The following is a 17004-nucleotide window of genomic DNA, read 5'->3' on the forward strand; positions in this document are numbered from 1 at the left end:
GCTGTAAATTACAGGCGGAGCTAAGTCACTGTGTTTTAGTGCAGCGTGGATGAGACCCCGTAAAGGTCTTTAATCCTTCGGGGTCCTTTTTGTCTTCCTGGATTGCTGTGCTTTGTGGTGCCCACACTGTGAATAATGGTACTCCTGCCGGCTGTGAGCCTGGCTATTGCCAGGGCTCCGAGCTGAGAGCTCCCAGGGAAGCTGACCTCCTTTGCAAAGGGATCTCTTTCCCTTCTCATCCGAGCTGTGTTGTCTCCTTTCATAGGATGAGGAAGCTAACAGGTGAATGCCAGCCTCACGAGAATCCTTGAAATTTGTATAGGAATTAGCCATAGCTCTCCTTATTGCAGCAGCAAAGCGATGAGTGGAGTGACGGAGCTGTTGAGAAACTCACAGTGTGGTTCTGTCACATGCAGGTGACAGCCACCTGAGGCTGGGCTGGGTATCCCTATGGAGCAGAAGCTGGATGTGGAAGGAGTGTAGGACATTGGTGGGACACTTACTGGGAAGTGGCACACCTGTGGAATTGGAGGAGTGTAGGGTTTCTGTCACTTGTAGTAAGAGCTATAAATCTTAACTGCCCCCTTCAGTTTACAACCTAAGGATAGTTTGAGTATTTTGTAAAAGTTCTTGCTACCAAAATAGTGATACATATCACAGCGGGGAGCTGCACCATTCCCCTGGCTCCCATGCTGCAGAAGTGGTTTTGCTTTGGAACACATCGGTCTGGGAAGTCAGGAAGGAAATCGAAGGATTAAAGACTCTATTTCTGTGGTAACACCTTTGTTACCAGACCCCATCCACCTGCTAAGTGAGGACTATAGTGACTTTGTTTTATTTGTATTTTCAACAAGTGAATTTTATAACATTGAAACCATGGCTTCAAACATGACTGCAGCTATGTTTAATCAGAGAGATTCTTGTTCTCATAGTGGCTTTGAGGATACATAAACTTAATGGAGTTCTCTCAGATTTTGAGTATTTTGTGTGGTAAGGAACAGAGTCTGGATTTTTTTTTTTTGCCTAGGGGGCCTTTTAAAGGCTATTTTTTTAACTGATAGCATTCCTTTTGTGTCTTTTGCTGGCACAGAAGTGTTATGCCTGATAGGAGGAGTGCATGCCTCTATAAGGATGCCTATACCATTGGTAGAACTGAGTCTGTTCTAGTCTGTTTACTTATTTCTATTTTGGGTGGAATTTGAAAGCATGATCTTGGTTTTACTCTTGTAACAATATTTGCCCAGAGTTTCTGAGAACAGACCCAGGGTGACTCAGTTGTAGGAGTCTCAGCTGTAGGCATCAGCTGTGTTCACTTCCCTGGGACTGGGGAGCATGGGGTATCTAGTTTCTGGTGCCTGTGCACTCCAAGTCTTCAAGCACCATAGGCTCACTGGTGGTGTAAATATATTTTTGTGGATTATGGTGAAGCATCAGGGCTGGCTGGGTTTCTTGGGGTTTTTTGTTTGGTTGGTTTCTATTTTGTAAACCCTCTGTTGTTTTTATCTTTAGTCTCCCTCTGCAAAATCATCTCAGCTTAGCCCTTGGAAGTTCTTGAAAAAGAGGTTTGTACGCTCTGACTGCTGCAAAGAGAACTGATGTGGGGCAGATGAGAGAGTGCAGAGAGTCAGCTGTGTTGGCCTGAACCATGTTTTGACCAGTCAAAACAACAACCTTTTTCCAGGGCTGAAGCCAGCCCCACTGCACTTGTCAGCACTTGTCTGGTTTCCTCTGCTTGCAGATGAGGATCCCCAGCACTAGGGTAGTGTATCTCCACTTTATTTCTAGTCAGATTTGTCCACAGGTGCCAATTCTTTCCAGAAGCTGCAGACAGTATGGTCAGGACACACCTGTGTATTTGTGAAAGTGCAGGTGGATGAGGGAGAGGATTTGAAATGGTAAGAGAACCAAGCGTGTGCCTCCTCACTCCCATGCACCACTGATGTCCTCACTGTTCTCTGTAAGCCTTGTGCCTTCCTTTAAGATTTAGGTAACCCAATTTAAGCCCATGCTTCTGGAAATGCAGCTCAGTCATTGCTCCTCAGAACAGAAGCTTGGTTTTCATGTTCTTTGATTAATGATTGCCATCACTTGCATCGTGAGTTGCCAGTGACCATGTTTGGCAGTTTATGAGAATGGTAAGCACTGAACAAGAATAATAACTGTACTTTAAAGCATTGCAGATTTGGCTACCTGGAGTGACTCTCTGTTTCCCTCTCATCTGTGAAACCACTGACAATTAATACAGTCCAGGCCCATGCAGAAGCTGGCATCCTACAACAGGAATTTTGCTGTACTTGGCATAGGTAGGGCTTAGAAAACAAGGGCCTCAGGGAGTGCTGTGTCCCACTGGCCCATCCCAGCTTTCATTAACCCAACAGCTGCTCTGTCAAGCAGGATCACGTTCAAGGGTTATGAGCCCTGGGTTTGGCTGTAGCCATTTGCAAGGAAATGGTGAATAGAGTTTGAAGGCAGACTTACTGTGAAAATTAAAGAGGAGCATATTAACACGGAAAACATATTGTAGAAAAGCTTTTCCAAACCAGGACGGTTCTTGCTGGGAGTTTAGCTGTTGAAGGACCCCAGCTGTAAAACCCAGATATAGCCTGGACAGTCACATCTCACCTGTGGATGTTTGGAGATTGAACTGAACTTGGCAACTTTTCTTGAGGAGAGAGACAGCCTGTTGTACTAGCATAAATTCTCCCTGATATTCACTGAATATCTCTCAAAATTAAAGGAGACCTTGGGAAAGGAGTTGCATGTTAGTTTGAAGGTCTGTTTGACTCATTCCTTCCTTCTTCCTAATGTTCCATGGCTCAAAACTGCATTTCAGTGTCTCATTTACCTTGTTTTCCAACTCTCTCTAATTCAGAGTTTCTTGTATTTGGCAGGATGGCACCTCCGTCATTCAAGATCAGGCAGTGTCCCGTGGCAACTGTACCAGTTGTTGACCTGGAAAAATAACACTAGGGAAATTTAGCAAAATGTTTTTACTAAAGCCAAGCAGTGGAAATGAAGAAGAGCCAACAGCAGGGCCCTGTGCTGTAGGTTGCCCATGTCTGTAGCAGCTGCTCTGTAGGCAGTGTGGCAGGGGGGAGGTGAGTGAGTACTGGTTTCATTTCTCCTGTCTGAAGTATGAAGAAATGGAAAACAGTTCCCCATCACAGAGATACCAGTAGTCATTACTGAGCTCATCCACTGCTTTCTGGTTTTGTGACAGGAACTGGGGTGTGAGACCAACTTAGCAGAGTCTCTTTCCAGGGCTCTTGGAAGGGACTTCACTTAGTTGCAGAGATTCCCTGGATTGGTTGGCCTGAAGTGAGCAAGCCTGGGTCACAAACAGCCTTGGATGTACAGCACAGGCAGTATTGGCCTCTGCCAGGGAAACCACCTCCCTGGAGGTAAACTCCCTCCTTCCCTCCTTCCCTTGCTCCCAGAGGGAGATTGGGAATGATGCCCTCCAGCCTGTGTGCATTCTTCATTCAAGCTGGGAACAAGGGCTTGCCTGTGGTCAGTTGTATCTTTGTATTATCTCTTCCTCACGAACATACCTATGCTGAACCAAACCATGCTGTTGGTGTTTTAGGTTTTTAGGACAATGCAGCCTTTAAGTGGAGCCTGGTGGGGGAGTTTGTGTCTGCCTTAAAAGTGAGATTTCTTATCCTTTCTAAGCTCACAGATGATTCTTAATGTCATTGCTTTTGATTGTATGATAGCACGATAATTTCTCTTCTGGAAGCTAAACCAAGAAGAACTCCACTTTAACATAATGAGACTTTTTTATGATGTATTTCAGAGCTTTAGACTTTGAGGGTGATGTGACCCTTTAGGACCTGGGCAATTTCAGCTGCAGTTTGTTACTCAGTTGGCAAGCAGCAGTGTGATCAGAAAGACATTTTTTCTGTTTCTAGTTTTTTTTTTTTTCTTGTATCTCCTAGTTTGTCTTTCATGTTAAAACTCCCTCAAAAGTGTAAGCTTTACTCTTAAGTTTTCCTTAAATACCATCTGGTTATTTTACACCAACTATATTTGGAGAGATGGATGAGAAATGAAATGCATGGGGAAGTTAGTTTGTTTCTGTCTGGCACAGGAGGAGTCCTCATCCTGACCAAGGGCAAGGCAGGTGCCAGAGCTGAAGATCCCAGGTGTAACACTGGGTGATCCTCATCAACAGGAGGCTGCTTTCTGATGCATTTACTGGAGAAATACTGAAGGGTGGATGGCCACCTGTCCTTTGGTTTTTGGCTTCTTTTGTGACATAGCTTGTAAACATTCACACATCTATGTGAATTGAAGATTTTTTTTTTTTCTATTCTTTTCAGTTTTGCGTGTTAAGGCAGAAAGTGTGTTTGGCATAGTCCTAACATTTTTTCTAGTTGTTCCAGCTTGGGCAAGAGCTTGGACTGCTGTGATGCCAAGAGGTGTCTTTCAGGGTAAGCAGTTCTGTATTTGATGTACTTGAATGAAGCCATGATCTGGTGGCAATTTTGACATGAAGTTTTCAAATTTTCTGCTACAGCAGTACCACAGTTCTGAATTTCTGAGGAAAATGAGGCTGTACTGCCTTGGACAAAAGTAAATCTGTGGCTAATATATGGGAAGCTGGAGGCCTGAACACAGCACTGCTGTGTTTGGTGAAATGTTTTTGAGTGTTTAGGAGAGGGTACTGTTAAAGCCTGGGAAGAGTCAAGGGAGAGAATATTTATCTCCAACTAGACAGAACAGATAGAACATTAGCTTTTGATTCCATCGATCTTTAGTTTTTAGAAAGTCTTTTATCCAGACTGACAGATAATCCATTTTTTGATCTTCCATTAATCTTTGCCTGTGTGAGGTATTGTGGCAAGGAGTTTCAGGTAAAAAGTTTTAACTCTTCAAGATTAATGGTTAGCCTACTATTAATGATGGTTTTCTGTTGAGGGCCATGAAAGCTAGAGTCTCTTGTTTGAAAGATTTTTCTTTCAGGTGCTCTGAAGGAAGTCTCTAGCAAAGTGTTTAAGGCAGTTCACAAGGGAATTGGTGTTTGGTTGCCTGAGGGACTGGGGAGAGCCCAGTAGAGAAGAGTTACCCATATGAGGCTAAGGGCAAGCAATATTTCACTTGCACAGGGAAGAGTGAATATTTTGGAAGCCTATGACTGATAGACACAAAGACCTTCAAATGTCAGTCATTGACTCAAATCCACCTCCTATCTTGAGCATCTCAAGCCAGTGACATTGTGCAGTAGCTGTTTCACCTCCATGTGCTAGATGTCATTGGCTTTTTTTTTGGAAGCAGTGCCATGCCATGTATTGACATTCACATTGCACAGAAACTGAAGCTGCTGGGTTTCCCACGCAGAGCTGCTGAACCTCACTGAAAACCCTGCCGTGTCCAAATGAAAGGTTTTTATGTGGGAATGAGCTACAGACTAAGGTCAGTACCTCTCGAGTTAGAATGGGAGCCTTGGCTTTTATAATGGAGACAGGACCTCTGTCTGTCTGTACAGCAGCTACACAATGGCACCTCAGTGTCAGCTGTCCCCTCTGTGAACTACCATGGTACAAACAAGGTATTATACCTGCTCTGGGGACAACTAGAAGTCTGTGTTTGGCAGTGTTCCTCAGTGCCAGCTGCCTTTATTAAATGATGCATGTGTGTGAACAAATACAAGAAAATTGTAGTTGTAGAAGGAAGAACAACGTCCTGCGTTTACTTCAGGAATATCTGCAGCAGGGATTAATCTGAAATCTGACTTGCCTGATTAATCTTTTGAGAGTTGAGAACGTAGTTTAAGGACTGGAAGGAAAATATATTTTGATTTCTCAAAGGGCAGTGTAAATACAGAAGGGCAAAAGGTTACTTTAAAGAAAGAGGGGAGAAAAAAGGTGTCAGCATTCTTTTGGGGGGCACAAAATGCCCCAAACACAGTCCTGGAAGATTGTCACAAAATAGGTGTGTTGATTTAATAGCTGTGAAATTCAGTATCAGTCAGAATCTCTCAACTGTTATATTTCTCTGCATCAGTAGTGTGTCTTTCATAGATACCTAGGTAAATGCAGCTCCTCTTTTATGTTTCTGGGTGGCTGAAACACTGCAAAGACATCTCCCCAGGGTGATGGAGGTAAAATGGTCCAAATCAGTGTAATGGCTGCATGCTTGCCTCTTTGTAAAAGTAGAGTACAGCACATCAAACGTGTAAAATAGAAACATGTTATGCAACCTTTTGAAACATATTGCTGCTGGATTCTGTTGTGAGCAAGTATTTTGAGGCAGCTAAGAATGATGGCCATGTTTGTTATACTGAATAAAAAGGTGTAAAGAATAATGAAGTTCATCTTGCTATGATCATGTTATTCCAGAACTGTTTCTTATAAAGGTTTCTTTTAAGTATTGCATTTTCCTTTGACTCATTTGGATTTGGCTGCTGCCAGAGACACATACTAAGCTGTGTAGCTCAGTGGTTTGATCTAATAACTTCCAGGTAGGCTCTATGCAGCTGAACAAAAGTCACTTTAGGAACAAGGCAAGTAGGATTTCCTCTGTGTAGGAAACTCAGAAGCAGTGTGATCTATCTGACCTACAAAAGCTTGGTTTCAGATCTCTGAATCCTCTCAAGAGGCAGCTTCCAGGTTTGTTCAGTGTTAGACATGTTTTGAGTGAGTATTAAGTGCCTTGAAGTCCATTGGCTGACACAGAGCAAATGTTCCTGAAAAGTCTTGATATTGGCAAAATACATGAATCGTTGTTTTTGTCTTGATATTGACAAAATACATGAATTGTTATTTTTGTCTTGATATTGATGAAATACATGAATTGTTGTTAATCTTGGAGCATCAAAGGTGTTCAGTGGTACTGTAAGTTATCTCCTGGAGGGGACAGCGAAACAGTCTTGTCTATGTTTCTTTGAAATCATGTTTCTTTTATTTCTATTAAATATTTCAGGGTTGTCCTGTAGGAAAGCAAGGTGAGTTTGCTCTGTGGTGGATTGTGGGTGAACTTCAAGGGGGAAGTGTGGGCACATACACAGGATGGCTAAAGCTAACGTGCCACTTCCATTTGTGGGTGCCTTGCAAGTGCTGTTGACAGGATGTGTCTTTATCTCGGCAGTGGAGATTTTGGAGATTCAGTTATCCACGTGATGTGGATGTGGTAGGCCATGATGGTTGTCAGCTACATGCCTGGGAAGTGCAAGGCAGGATATGTTCATTGTACTTGGGAAAGAGCTGGCAGTGCAGCGTGGTGGAAACAGCAGAAATCTGTGTTTTCTGTGTTGCTGAATTGAAGAGGATATGATGGGAGATTGGGGCTGGAGATGAGGATGTGTATACAGGAAGGTGCTGTGGCCGGGTGTATGTGGTTAGGTGGGGTGGATGCCTCCAGGATATGAGAGGGGGAGGGTGGGGGAAGTGGCTTGGGCAGCAGCAGGGCAATATTCAGTGTTCATGATGAAGGCTTTTCTTTCTCCTTGTCCCCTAGATCTCCTATCCCCCAAGTGATGAGGACAGCGATGACTCTGAGGGAGAGAACCAGGAACTTGCTCAGATCGACAGAGGTAAAGGGATGAAGATAGAAGGATCCCGGGATACTACGGCTGAAGTCAGTTTTTTCTTTTCACTTGTGCTCTTGCAAGTGCCTCCCTCACAGTCCCCAATGCACCACAGTCAGATGCCTTTTGAAGCATTTGGCACCTCACAGGGAGAAGCTGGTGTTATCAGATGCTGCAGTTGCATTTTTATCACCAGAAATAGATATTGTTAACCATGTGTTAAAGTCCCAGTGCTGCAGAGATGGTCCACAATTGTGCCAGCAGCAGAGCTGGGACTAAAATTTATCTTCTGTTCCATGCTTTTGCACTTGTGTCATCTTTGTTCTGGGTTTCCTCATACTTGCTATTTTGAGTTTTAACCTTCAGTTTATTCATTCCCCTGGACTTGTTATTTGATTATGTCTCTCCCTTCCTCCTAGACTGTTGGTATTGTGCAGCCCTATTCTTACATCTAGTGAGAGTCTTTGGTAGAGAAGATACAGGTGCTTTGCTGTTGTTTTTGGACTTGATATGAAGTAGCTTAGAGCTGCAGGTGAAATCTGTAGCAAATGCATCTCTTAAATTATGCTTAGTTTGCTGTTAGTGCATGCCTTGTGCAAGCAGATTCTTATGCAGAGGTAGCAGAAGTTCAATTCCTGACCCACAGGACATGCCCTGTTAGAATCCAAATCTCTGCTCCATATGCTTAGCATAAAAAGAGCTCAACAGAAGAAATAAAGCATGCCTAGATTGTGCTGAAGACAAGCTCTCTTGTGTGACAAGTCTTGTAATAGAGAACTTTTCTTTCCAGAAACCAGATCTGATTTGTTTGAGCCATAAAGGTGATGCTCAGAACAGTGTAACTTGGCTCTTCTGCCCTAAGAACTGGTCACTAGAAGTTACTATTAGTTTTTGGCTAGAGGCAAGTGCCTAGCAACACATTTGTAAGCTCATGTCTTCACCTTGAGGAGGTGAGGTGGGTGACAGATCGATGTTATTTTTCTGGAACTAGACTTCCAGGTGATAGTTTGAAAGGGGGTGACATTTAGCAATCTGGTCTGAAAAAAGGTCTGGAAACTTCCAAAGGGAAGCAGGAAACTTCCAAAGGGAAGCATTCAGCTGGGGGGTATTTCATCTGGGGAAGAGAAGATGGGAGGAGATGAAAACAGCAGGTCAGGAGAAAACAGGCCCATTTTCTTAGGCTGTGGGACACAGATCTGCTCTGCCACTTCTCAATCTCCTCCTCCCACTAGAGAGAAGACGGAATTGTACCCTGACTCCCCTGGCCACCAACCAGCTCCAGAACCAGGAAAACCAATGCTGCAAGGTTCGGGCCCTCATCCACGCCGGCCTTGACCGCCACAGCTCGGAAGAGGAGCTGGAGCGCATCAGCCGAGAGTTTGCGGCGGAGAAGCGCAAGTGGTCCCAGGTCAGCCGGCTCGCCTGCTGCGGCGACGGCAACAACGCCTCCTCCAGCGACGAAGAGGTGAAGAACTTGTGCGCCATGTCCTGCCGGCCCGCGGCAGAGCGGGGCGATGGCCTCCACGCCAGCCCGAGCCCCGTGCTGTTCAGTGCCTCCCCTCCCAAGAGACTCCAGCCCCTGGTGCGAAGCCCGGCGCCCGGATCTTTAATCCTCACCAGTGTTGGGGCGGGCCTCGAGCAGGTCATGCCTTGTAAGAGACATCGGCAAGGATATGGGGATAAGGTCAGCCGGCCCAGCCTTGACCTGGAAAAAATGCAGCAGGTAAGGCAGAACTTGACGTGAGGAAAGCAGCACTGCTCGAGAAAAAGGCCCGGTAAGCAAAGACAGTAAAAGGTTATTGAGGCAAGGATTGGTAAATTCATAGGGTTGCTTGTTGTGGTCATGTCTTCAGGGGCACGCCTTCAGGGTGCTTCTGCTGTCTGTCTAGACAAACTGGGGTAAGTGTAGATGCCCCTCCTGAGAGGTAAAGGCACTGCCTCGTGTGTGGCTCCTGCTACACTTGGGCTGTTCTCTTTGCCTTGCACTTCAAAATTATGCTTTCCATATCAGGCACCTAGCCACACAAAATTTGGACTTGCTACCCCAGCAGGAAAGCAGCACTCATACTGTCCAGTTCATTGCACGGCAGAGGAGCAAAATCACTGGCGTTTGCTTTCATCAAGTTACCACTGCTTCCATGATCTGACCTATGTCACTTACTCCAAAATAAATTAATTGCTTAGCATGTACACAAAAGAGCCTTTGGTGAAAGTGGTTGTCTATTTGATGATGACAGGAATTTCCACACTCGTTGACCTCTTTGGGCCTAGATCTCTCTATGCCTCCTAGGAGTTCTACATTGATTAAAAGAGTGCTTTTTTACCTTCTTAACACTTTACAAACTGCGTGCAGTTTGCTCTAGATGCAGTTGCTCTTGATTTTCCAGGACTTTAGTTTGGCCTGGGACTGAAGTTTAGAAATGCTAGGAGTTTGCCTCATCTCTGCAGAGCCTGGGAAAAGGGGCAGGCTACCTGGTGCAGTTCCCATCTGGCGCCTCTCTTTCAAAAGGCCTTGCTGTAGAGTTAGTATTTTATGTCTCTTCATTATTTTTCTATTTGCAATGGTGTAGTGCCAGTTTAAAAGGATATCTGCAGACATCTGCTGGCCCTGGTACATTGCAGTAAGTTAAAAACAATTATTTTCAGTTCTGAATTTCCTCTCATTAGGAAAGAATTTCATTGCCTCCGGTTTGTTGGATGTACTAGTTTTAACCTTGCTTGCAACACTTCCTTTAAGCCTACAAGATGGACCCACTAAAAGAAAGGACTATGCATTTATTTTCTAAGATCCCTAAAAGTGAGATTTCTATTTCCCTATTACATTGTTGGTTTTTCTCAGTCCTGCTGGCAGCATACGTCCCATGAATACATAATGCAGAGACTTGTGTTTTCAGTACGGTTTTCCTCACCCCCTTTTCAGCCTTCTAGCCAAGTTTCTGCTCACAGAACATTCAAAAGGCCCAGTCTTGCATTTCACATTACCCAAATCTTCTACTGATACTGACAGACTTTAATTAGTCTCACATCCTTATGAGAGGAGAAGAAAGCTGCTAAGCCTGTGCCCAGGCTTCTCTTTTTTCAGAGTGCACATAAGTAAATGGGGAAATGTTTCTTTTGGCCCAGGTGATTTCTCTGATTTGGATGCCAGGCATAGCATCTGCTTGCTCTCCCTCAAGCATCTTTCAGCACTGGCTTTAGGAGTATACTGATAAAGGTTAGGGGCTAATTTAAACAAGCTTTCCAAACTGTTGGCTTTTTCTGGGGAAGCTTTGTAAGAATAATTGGCTTCCTTGTCCATTTGCTCTCTACACTTCTGGATTAATTGTGGCAAAGATTTTTGCAGAAGAGGTTGAAATCTGGAGTGGAGGTGGCAGTGTGTTTTTAAATAACATTTTTACTGTGGATGTCATTAGCATTCCATGGTTGTGGAATCCATTTTATAAATAAAGGATAGTCAGCTGGTGGATTTAATTTGACAAGAAGTGTACTGAGGGCACAACATGACACACACATGCACAGTGAGATGCAGCCTGAATATCTTGTCACTTGTCTTATTTTTGTAGTTTTAATTGGTTAACTTTCAGCCAGTAACATCTAGAAGCTTTATGATGAGTCTTTATTTGCTACCTGTACTTATTTCTCCTATGAAAATCATTCAGGACTCCCATTCCCCACTTATAAAATTGGACCGGGGTACTTGTATTTTGGTCTGTTTTTTTCCAACAAAAATGGCTCTTAACTACCTGGTTGGTGTGTGGCATCACGTGTTTCTTAGTCAGGTAAATGATGCATATGAGGAATGTTAATATTAAACAGGCTACTTGAAGGCTTCATCTGGGCTCTGAACATCAAGCCTTTCTTGCTTTGTGATTCTTATCCTTCCTATCATATGCTTGCCCATGAGAGCACAGCTGAAAAGTTTATCAGCTAAACGTTTTTTCCTTTGAGCAGCAGATGTGGCTTTCACTCTTATCCCTGAGCCTTACTTCCCATTTCTGCAGCTCTATCCAGCTGACAGATGACAAAGAGACTCAGGCAAGATGAATTTGTGCCTGAAGCAAATGTGCTGTGAGATAAGAAGACACTTTGGGGGTGTGATGTGGTATGGGTAACTCAGGGGTGGATGAAGAGGTGCCAAATGCTTTGCATCAAATTCTGTTTAGGTTGGATGGTGATGGAATATTGGTCCAGAGAGTTGAGTGTAGACTGGCTCTGTGTTGGGATGTTTAAGAAGGTTTTACTTCCTCCCATGGGTTGGTGCCAAGTGGTATCCAAATGTCTTCCTGTATTCCAGTGATTTGGTGCCTTTTGGTAAAAAAGAGGAGCAAATTTGGGAGACAAGTGGGTTGGGGGCAGAGTGCTTTTAAGAAGTTAGGGAATTGTTGTCCTTTCTTAGCCTGTGAATAAATGGAAATCTCCATCATCCATGCCTTTCAGTTCAGCCTCCTGCAGCAGGGAAGGCTGTACCAGGAGCAGGTTTAAAAAGCCCTGTTTTGGTTAGATGCCAGCCTATGCCTTTCCAGCTTCACAGGCTACAGTAATTCAGCCCTTCTGTGTCCCAGACATGAGTTTGGACTGTTGGCAGATGTATTTCCCACCCTGGCTGGTCAGCTGGCCCACCCAGTGTCTCCCTGTTGAGGCTGAGTGAGGATATTTCAATGCACGCTTTTCTTTGCTTCTTCAAAGGCCTAGAAAATTAGCTCAGAAGACTTCTATTCTTTCCCTTAATTGGGCAGAAATGCCCTGGCTTGTGCAGAAACTTGCTTTGCTGCAGTGAATGCCCTCTCCCAGCACCTTGATCATGGTCCCTGGACAGACACATCACTGCATGCAGGCCCTGCTGCCAACCTGTCAGAATCTGAGGTATTGATGATTCTGAAACTGTAGAAAGTCTCTGTCTGTCAGCCCCACTGCCAAAGCAGAAGCCATAATTGGTCTGTGCTGGTTCCAAGGTTGTTTATTCTGTTTATCTCTAACATGTTCTGCTGCCCTGCCCAGCTCTGTCCTGCAGGGCAGCGTGTGGGGCTCTGCCCTCAGTGGGATGTTACAAACATTAAATACCAGAAACTCCCTGGGCTGGATTTACAATAACGTGCCAATATCTGTCACCTACGTTGGACAGTGTGTCCCCAGCCTGAACCAACAGAAAAATGCCAACACCACAGTGAAACATGGAGGGCATGAAGAAGGAGAAAAAGGACAAGACACACCCAATTTCCTCCATCTTGTCCCCTTTGAACCCCTAATCTAGAATCCTAAAATTTTACTTTTGCACCCGTGCCACACTTAATTATTACTTATATCAAACACTCAGAGCTGGTAATTCATCCTGTAAGATTGAAAACTCTTTTCCATGGCCAGAGATCACAGACAGTGTCTCTGGGGGCTCTGTCCAGGGGGGTTCCTGACCCCTGCCGGGGTCCCAGACCTGCCAGGGCAGCCAGAGGGAAGTCCTGGATTCCCACACCAACCACTTGCTATTTAATGAAGCCTGCTGCCACTCTGCATGGCTGCTACCACTTCAGCATATCTGGCTTTTTTGGCAATGCTGAGAGCATAAGGTCAAGGAGAGCAGGGACATCCTTGGACTCAAGGTGAAGGCACCAGGTTCACCTGAGGCATAAGGAAGTCTAGGGTGTCACAAAGACTTCTTGGAGCTGCTGAGCTTGTTCCCAGGGGCCTAATTGGTCTTGGCATGTTGTGTAAACAGAGAGGAAGTAAAGGATCCTCCTGTGCTGAAATCTACTTAAAGAAGCCTGTGAAGTCAGAGTGTAGCATTTGCAGGGAGAGAGATCTCTTGGAGGGAGAGCAGCTTTGGGGTGGTACAACAAGCAGTCCAAATTCTTTGTGTGGCTAGGTGCCCGATATGGAAAGCATAATTTTGAAGTACAAGGCAAAGAGTATGGGTACATGGGTATATTTCCAGGTATGCTGCAAAGTGTTTAGATTAGTTTCATGTCTTGCTCAGAGCTTTCTGCTGTGGTTTGCCTGCTTGTATGAATAGACAGAATCAGAAATTCATAGAATATTTTGAGTTAGAAATGGCCCATAAGTTCTAATCCTGGTCCTGCAAAGATAGCACCAAGAATCACATCATGTGCCTGAGTGTTATCCAAATACTTTTTGAACCTTGGCAGGGCTGATGCCATGGCCACTAACCTGGGGAGCCTCTTACAGTGCCCAGCTGCCCTCTGGGTAAAGAACCTTTTCTTATATCCAGCGCAAACCTCCCCTGACACAGCTTCAGGCCATTTTCTTGGGTCCTGTCACTGGTCACCACAGAGAAGAGAGCAGTGCCTGCCCCTCTGCTTCCCCTCATAAGGAAGTTCTAGACTGCAGTGAGGTCCTTTCAGTCTCTTCTTCTTCAGGCTGAACAAGCCAAGTGATCTCAGCTGTTCTTTATTTGGCTTTCTCTACAGAGTGCCAGTGGCATTTTCTTTTGGAGGCTTAGTGCATTCTTTGAAATGCAATGAGATGCTAGGATGAAGAAGGCTATCAGAGAAGAGAAAAATTCATCCTAATACTTGGATTGCTCATTGCAGGCTCTGCACCCCCTTTGGTGGGTGACTAGTTTCAGTGCAAGATAAAGGAGTGGATCTTCATCTTGACACTGGAATGGCCTGGATAAAGTGCTTGATGAGAATCCTAATTTGGGCTTAGCTGTGTAATATCAAGACCATCTTCCTTCTTCTGTATGTTTAGTGCTGGCATTTTGGTTGGACTGAGCACTGGTGGGGTGATCAGCTCCAAAAATGTCCCTTGAGTCAATACTGGTTGCACAGAGGCTGCAGAACAGCCCTTGCCACACATGACCAAGGATCCAGTGTGTGACCCTGCTGCACTGGGGTCTGGGATTTGGGCTGCTAATGGCTCCAGGGTGAGATTTCCATATCCTTAGCACAGCTGGGTTTTGCCCTTGCCTGTCTCTCCAGGACTTGACAAATAGCTTCCAGATAGCTTCCACGTGTGAGCTCATGAGTCCTTTTCACCTCTTGGCCTCCCATTTGAATCCAGGCCTTTTCAGAATTGTTACCATCTGTTTGCCCATCTGAGCTTCTCTCTGTGGCGAGAGGGTGCGGAAAATCTACTGCTGGTGCTGGTGGTAGTTTCATCCCAGTCTCTGCCCTGGGCCTCACTCTCCAGAGTGACTGAGTGGAGTTCAGGGGCCTGTGCTGAGCATAAATAGCTTACACCAATTCTTAAGGGGCCCAGAACCAGAGCTTGTCTCTCAGGTGTGGGAAATTGGGCCATAGCAGTCCTTTGTGGGCTTGTTAAAGTGACAAAGTAAAGAAAGGGTTGCAGAAACCGATTGCATCAGTAGAGAATGAGAAATTCTGCTTCTGGTAACTTCCTGCAATTTTGCTTTAATTTTTCACCCCCAGAAATATGCTGCAGCAGCTGTTCTTCCAGCACAGAAGTGCCTGTCTATCTCAGCCCTGACAGTGTTTGGCACTGAAGTGGCCAGCAAACAAATGCTGTGTGTTGCTGCTGCAAGGCAGTCCTAGCATGAGGGAATTTGGGGCTGAATGTGATAGATGACATTGTCTCGTCTGCTCACCTATAAGGATGTAGTTCCATGGTGGGTGGGAGGCTCAGGGACTCTAGATGTGTACCATATGAGTGGGAGATGGGGCATGGTACAGGTATCTTGTTCTTTGCATCTTTGGAGGAGCTGAGGAGATGTTCTCCTGTGGTTTGATCTCTGTTGTGAAGACTGGCTCAGTGCTGGCTAGCTGATGTCCAGTTAGCTGACATCAAACACTGATAGTCTGACAGTGGTGGGGAGAAAAACGTGCTGTCTGGGAGGTGGAGAGAGACTCAATAGCAGGGGAAATAATGAGTAGCAGGGGAAATCATGAGGAACTCCACCTAGCCTCAAGGAGGTGATTATGCTTCTGCCAGGCAGCAGATACCTCTGTCTCTGTGTCTCATAAGTGTTCCCTGGATGTTATCTAATTCATGCAAAAACATTAGGGAGTGCCTGTGTGTGCAGCTGCAGCTGGATGAATGGGAATGTAAGAGAGGGGTAACCCATGGACAACTTGGCCTAGCTGCTTCTTAAAAAGCATAATGATTTCCCCCTGAAAGAGGCAAGTAAGTTTACTATGTTGTCTTTTCACTGATGGTAAGGTTCATCTTGCTGCCAGTTTGTAAATGCCAAAGGCAAGGCAGGCAGGATAATCTAGTCCTATTCCTAAACTCTGCATCAACCAGTGTACCAGAGATTAGAGCATTCTCACAGAATGGTTGAGGTTGCAAAGGCCCTTTGGAAGTTCTGCAGCCTGTATGTCAACAGCTTCTCCATGAGGATGTGTGTTCTCTGTGCATTGTTGAAATACAGAATTGGTTTTAGTGCAAGTCCACTCCAGTTCTGCCTATGGCATCTATTGATACTGTGTTCACCTTTCAGGTGTGCTGCTAGCAGATTTTCATTCTAAGCACACACTTCTCTTTGCACCTCTTCCTCTGTTGTGTGAGCCCTGGCACAGAATGTCTAGTCCATTCCTAGAGCCAAATGCTTCTGTTCTTCTTCATGTCTTCCTTCCTTGTTTTGTCTCAGTGCATTTTTGTTCTGTTTTTGTAATATGTGCAAAAGGACAACATTCAAAAGGGAGATGGACAAATGAGCTGCTGTCTGGAAATACTTATTGGTCTCTTTTTCCTGGGGTATGTGGCTGTTTAATTTTGCTGCATTTTCCTGGAAGTTAGCATGCTGGTGAATATATCTATCTGGACTATCAAGGGAGGGTGAGCCAGTAGCTAGAATATATGCTGAGACATCTGAAATGTGGTTCCTTGAGGTGCTTCTGTGACTCATGAAAGAGAGCAGGGATTAGGTTGGTCAGGGTGTTTGGATAACACCAGAGCTTGGTTGAGCAAAAGGAAGATGAGGGAAGGACATCTGATGTGGCTGAAGTTTGAGAAGCAGCAGAGATCTGTGGAGTAGGAAGGTTAAGAATGGTGGAGACAGAGCTAGAGAGAGTATTTTTGTTGTATTAAGATTCCCAAAGGGACAATAATACCACCTGGCACCAGTGGCAGAAAATTATGAGCCTGAGGTTCAAGCCAAGGGCTTATCACTTAAGATTGGCAGGTTTGCTGGATGTCTTGCCAACCCTGCTGTCTTTCTTTTTTTTCCTCAAAGCTCTAAAGCCTGGTAAGAAGGTATTAGACTAGAGCTGAGTCTCTGGCTGCAGTCCAAAGAGAGAAGATCAAATGGGCACCACTGGCATGTGACTCAGGGAGAAGTCCTGAGTGATGCTGGTGATGCTGTGTAGGACTTGAACTCTTGGTCTGATTCTGATGGTTAGGTAGGCCTGAGAGGAGCAAATTGGGAAGGAGGTAAATCACTTCCATCTGAAAGCATCTGCCAGAAGCTCTGCATGTGAATGGACAAGGTTGGGGTTTTACCCTCTTTCATTTTGCTCTCAAAGAACCACATAGAATGATTCCTACTGAACTAATAAAAGGAAAAG

At 44.9% G+C, this 17004-nt stretch overlaps 1 protein-coding gene across 6 annotated transcripts in view; it reads left to right on the top strand.

The window, feature by feature from the left end:
* The window catches only part of LOC110482761 (uncharacterized), a 58699-nt gene that overhangs the window by 11498 nt on the left and 30197 nt on the right, over positions 1 to 17004 (top strand). For all 6 annotated transcript variants that reach the window (XM_085576085.1, XM_085576084.1, XM_085576087.1 and 3 more), the window contains exons 2-3: positions 7459 to 7534; positions 8761 to 9251. In XM_085576085.1, coding sequence (XP_085432211.1) covers positions 7459 to 7534; positions 8761 to 9251 — 567 coding nt within the window. The remainder of the gene's footprint in view (positions 1 to 7458; positions 7535 to 8760; positions 9252 to 17004) is intronic.

The sequence above is a fragment of the Lonchura striata genome, chromosome 3 (assembly GCF_050655825.1).
Source record: "Lonchura striata isolate lonStrDom1 chromosome 3, ASM5065582v1, whole genome shotgun sequence".
Lineage (NCBI taxonomy): Eukaryota > Metazoa > Chordata > Aves > Passeriformes > Estrildidae > Lonchura > Lonchura striata.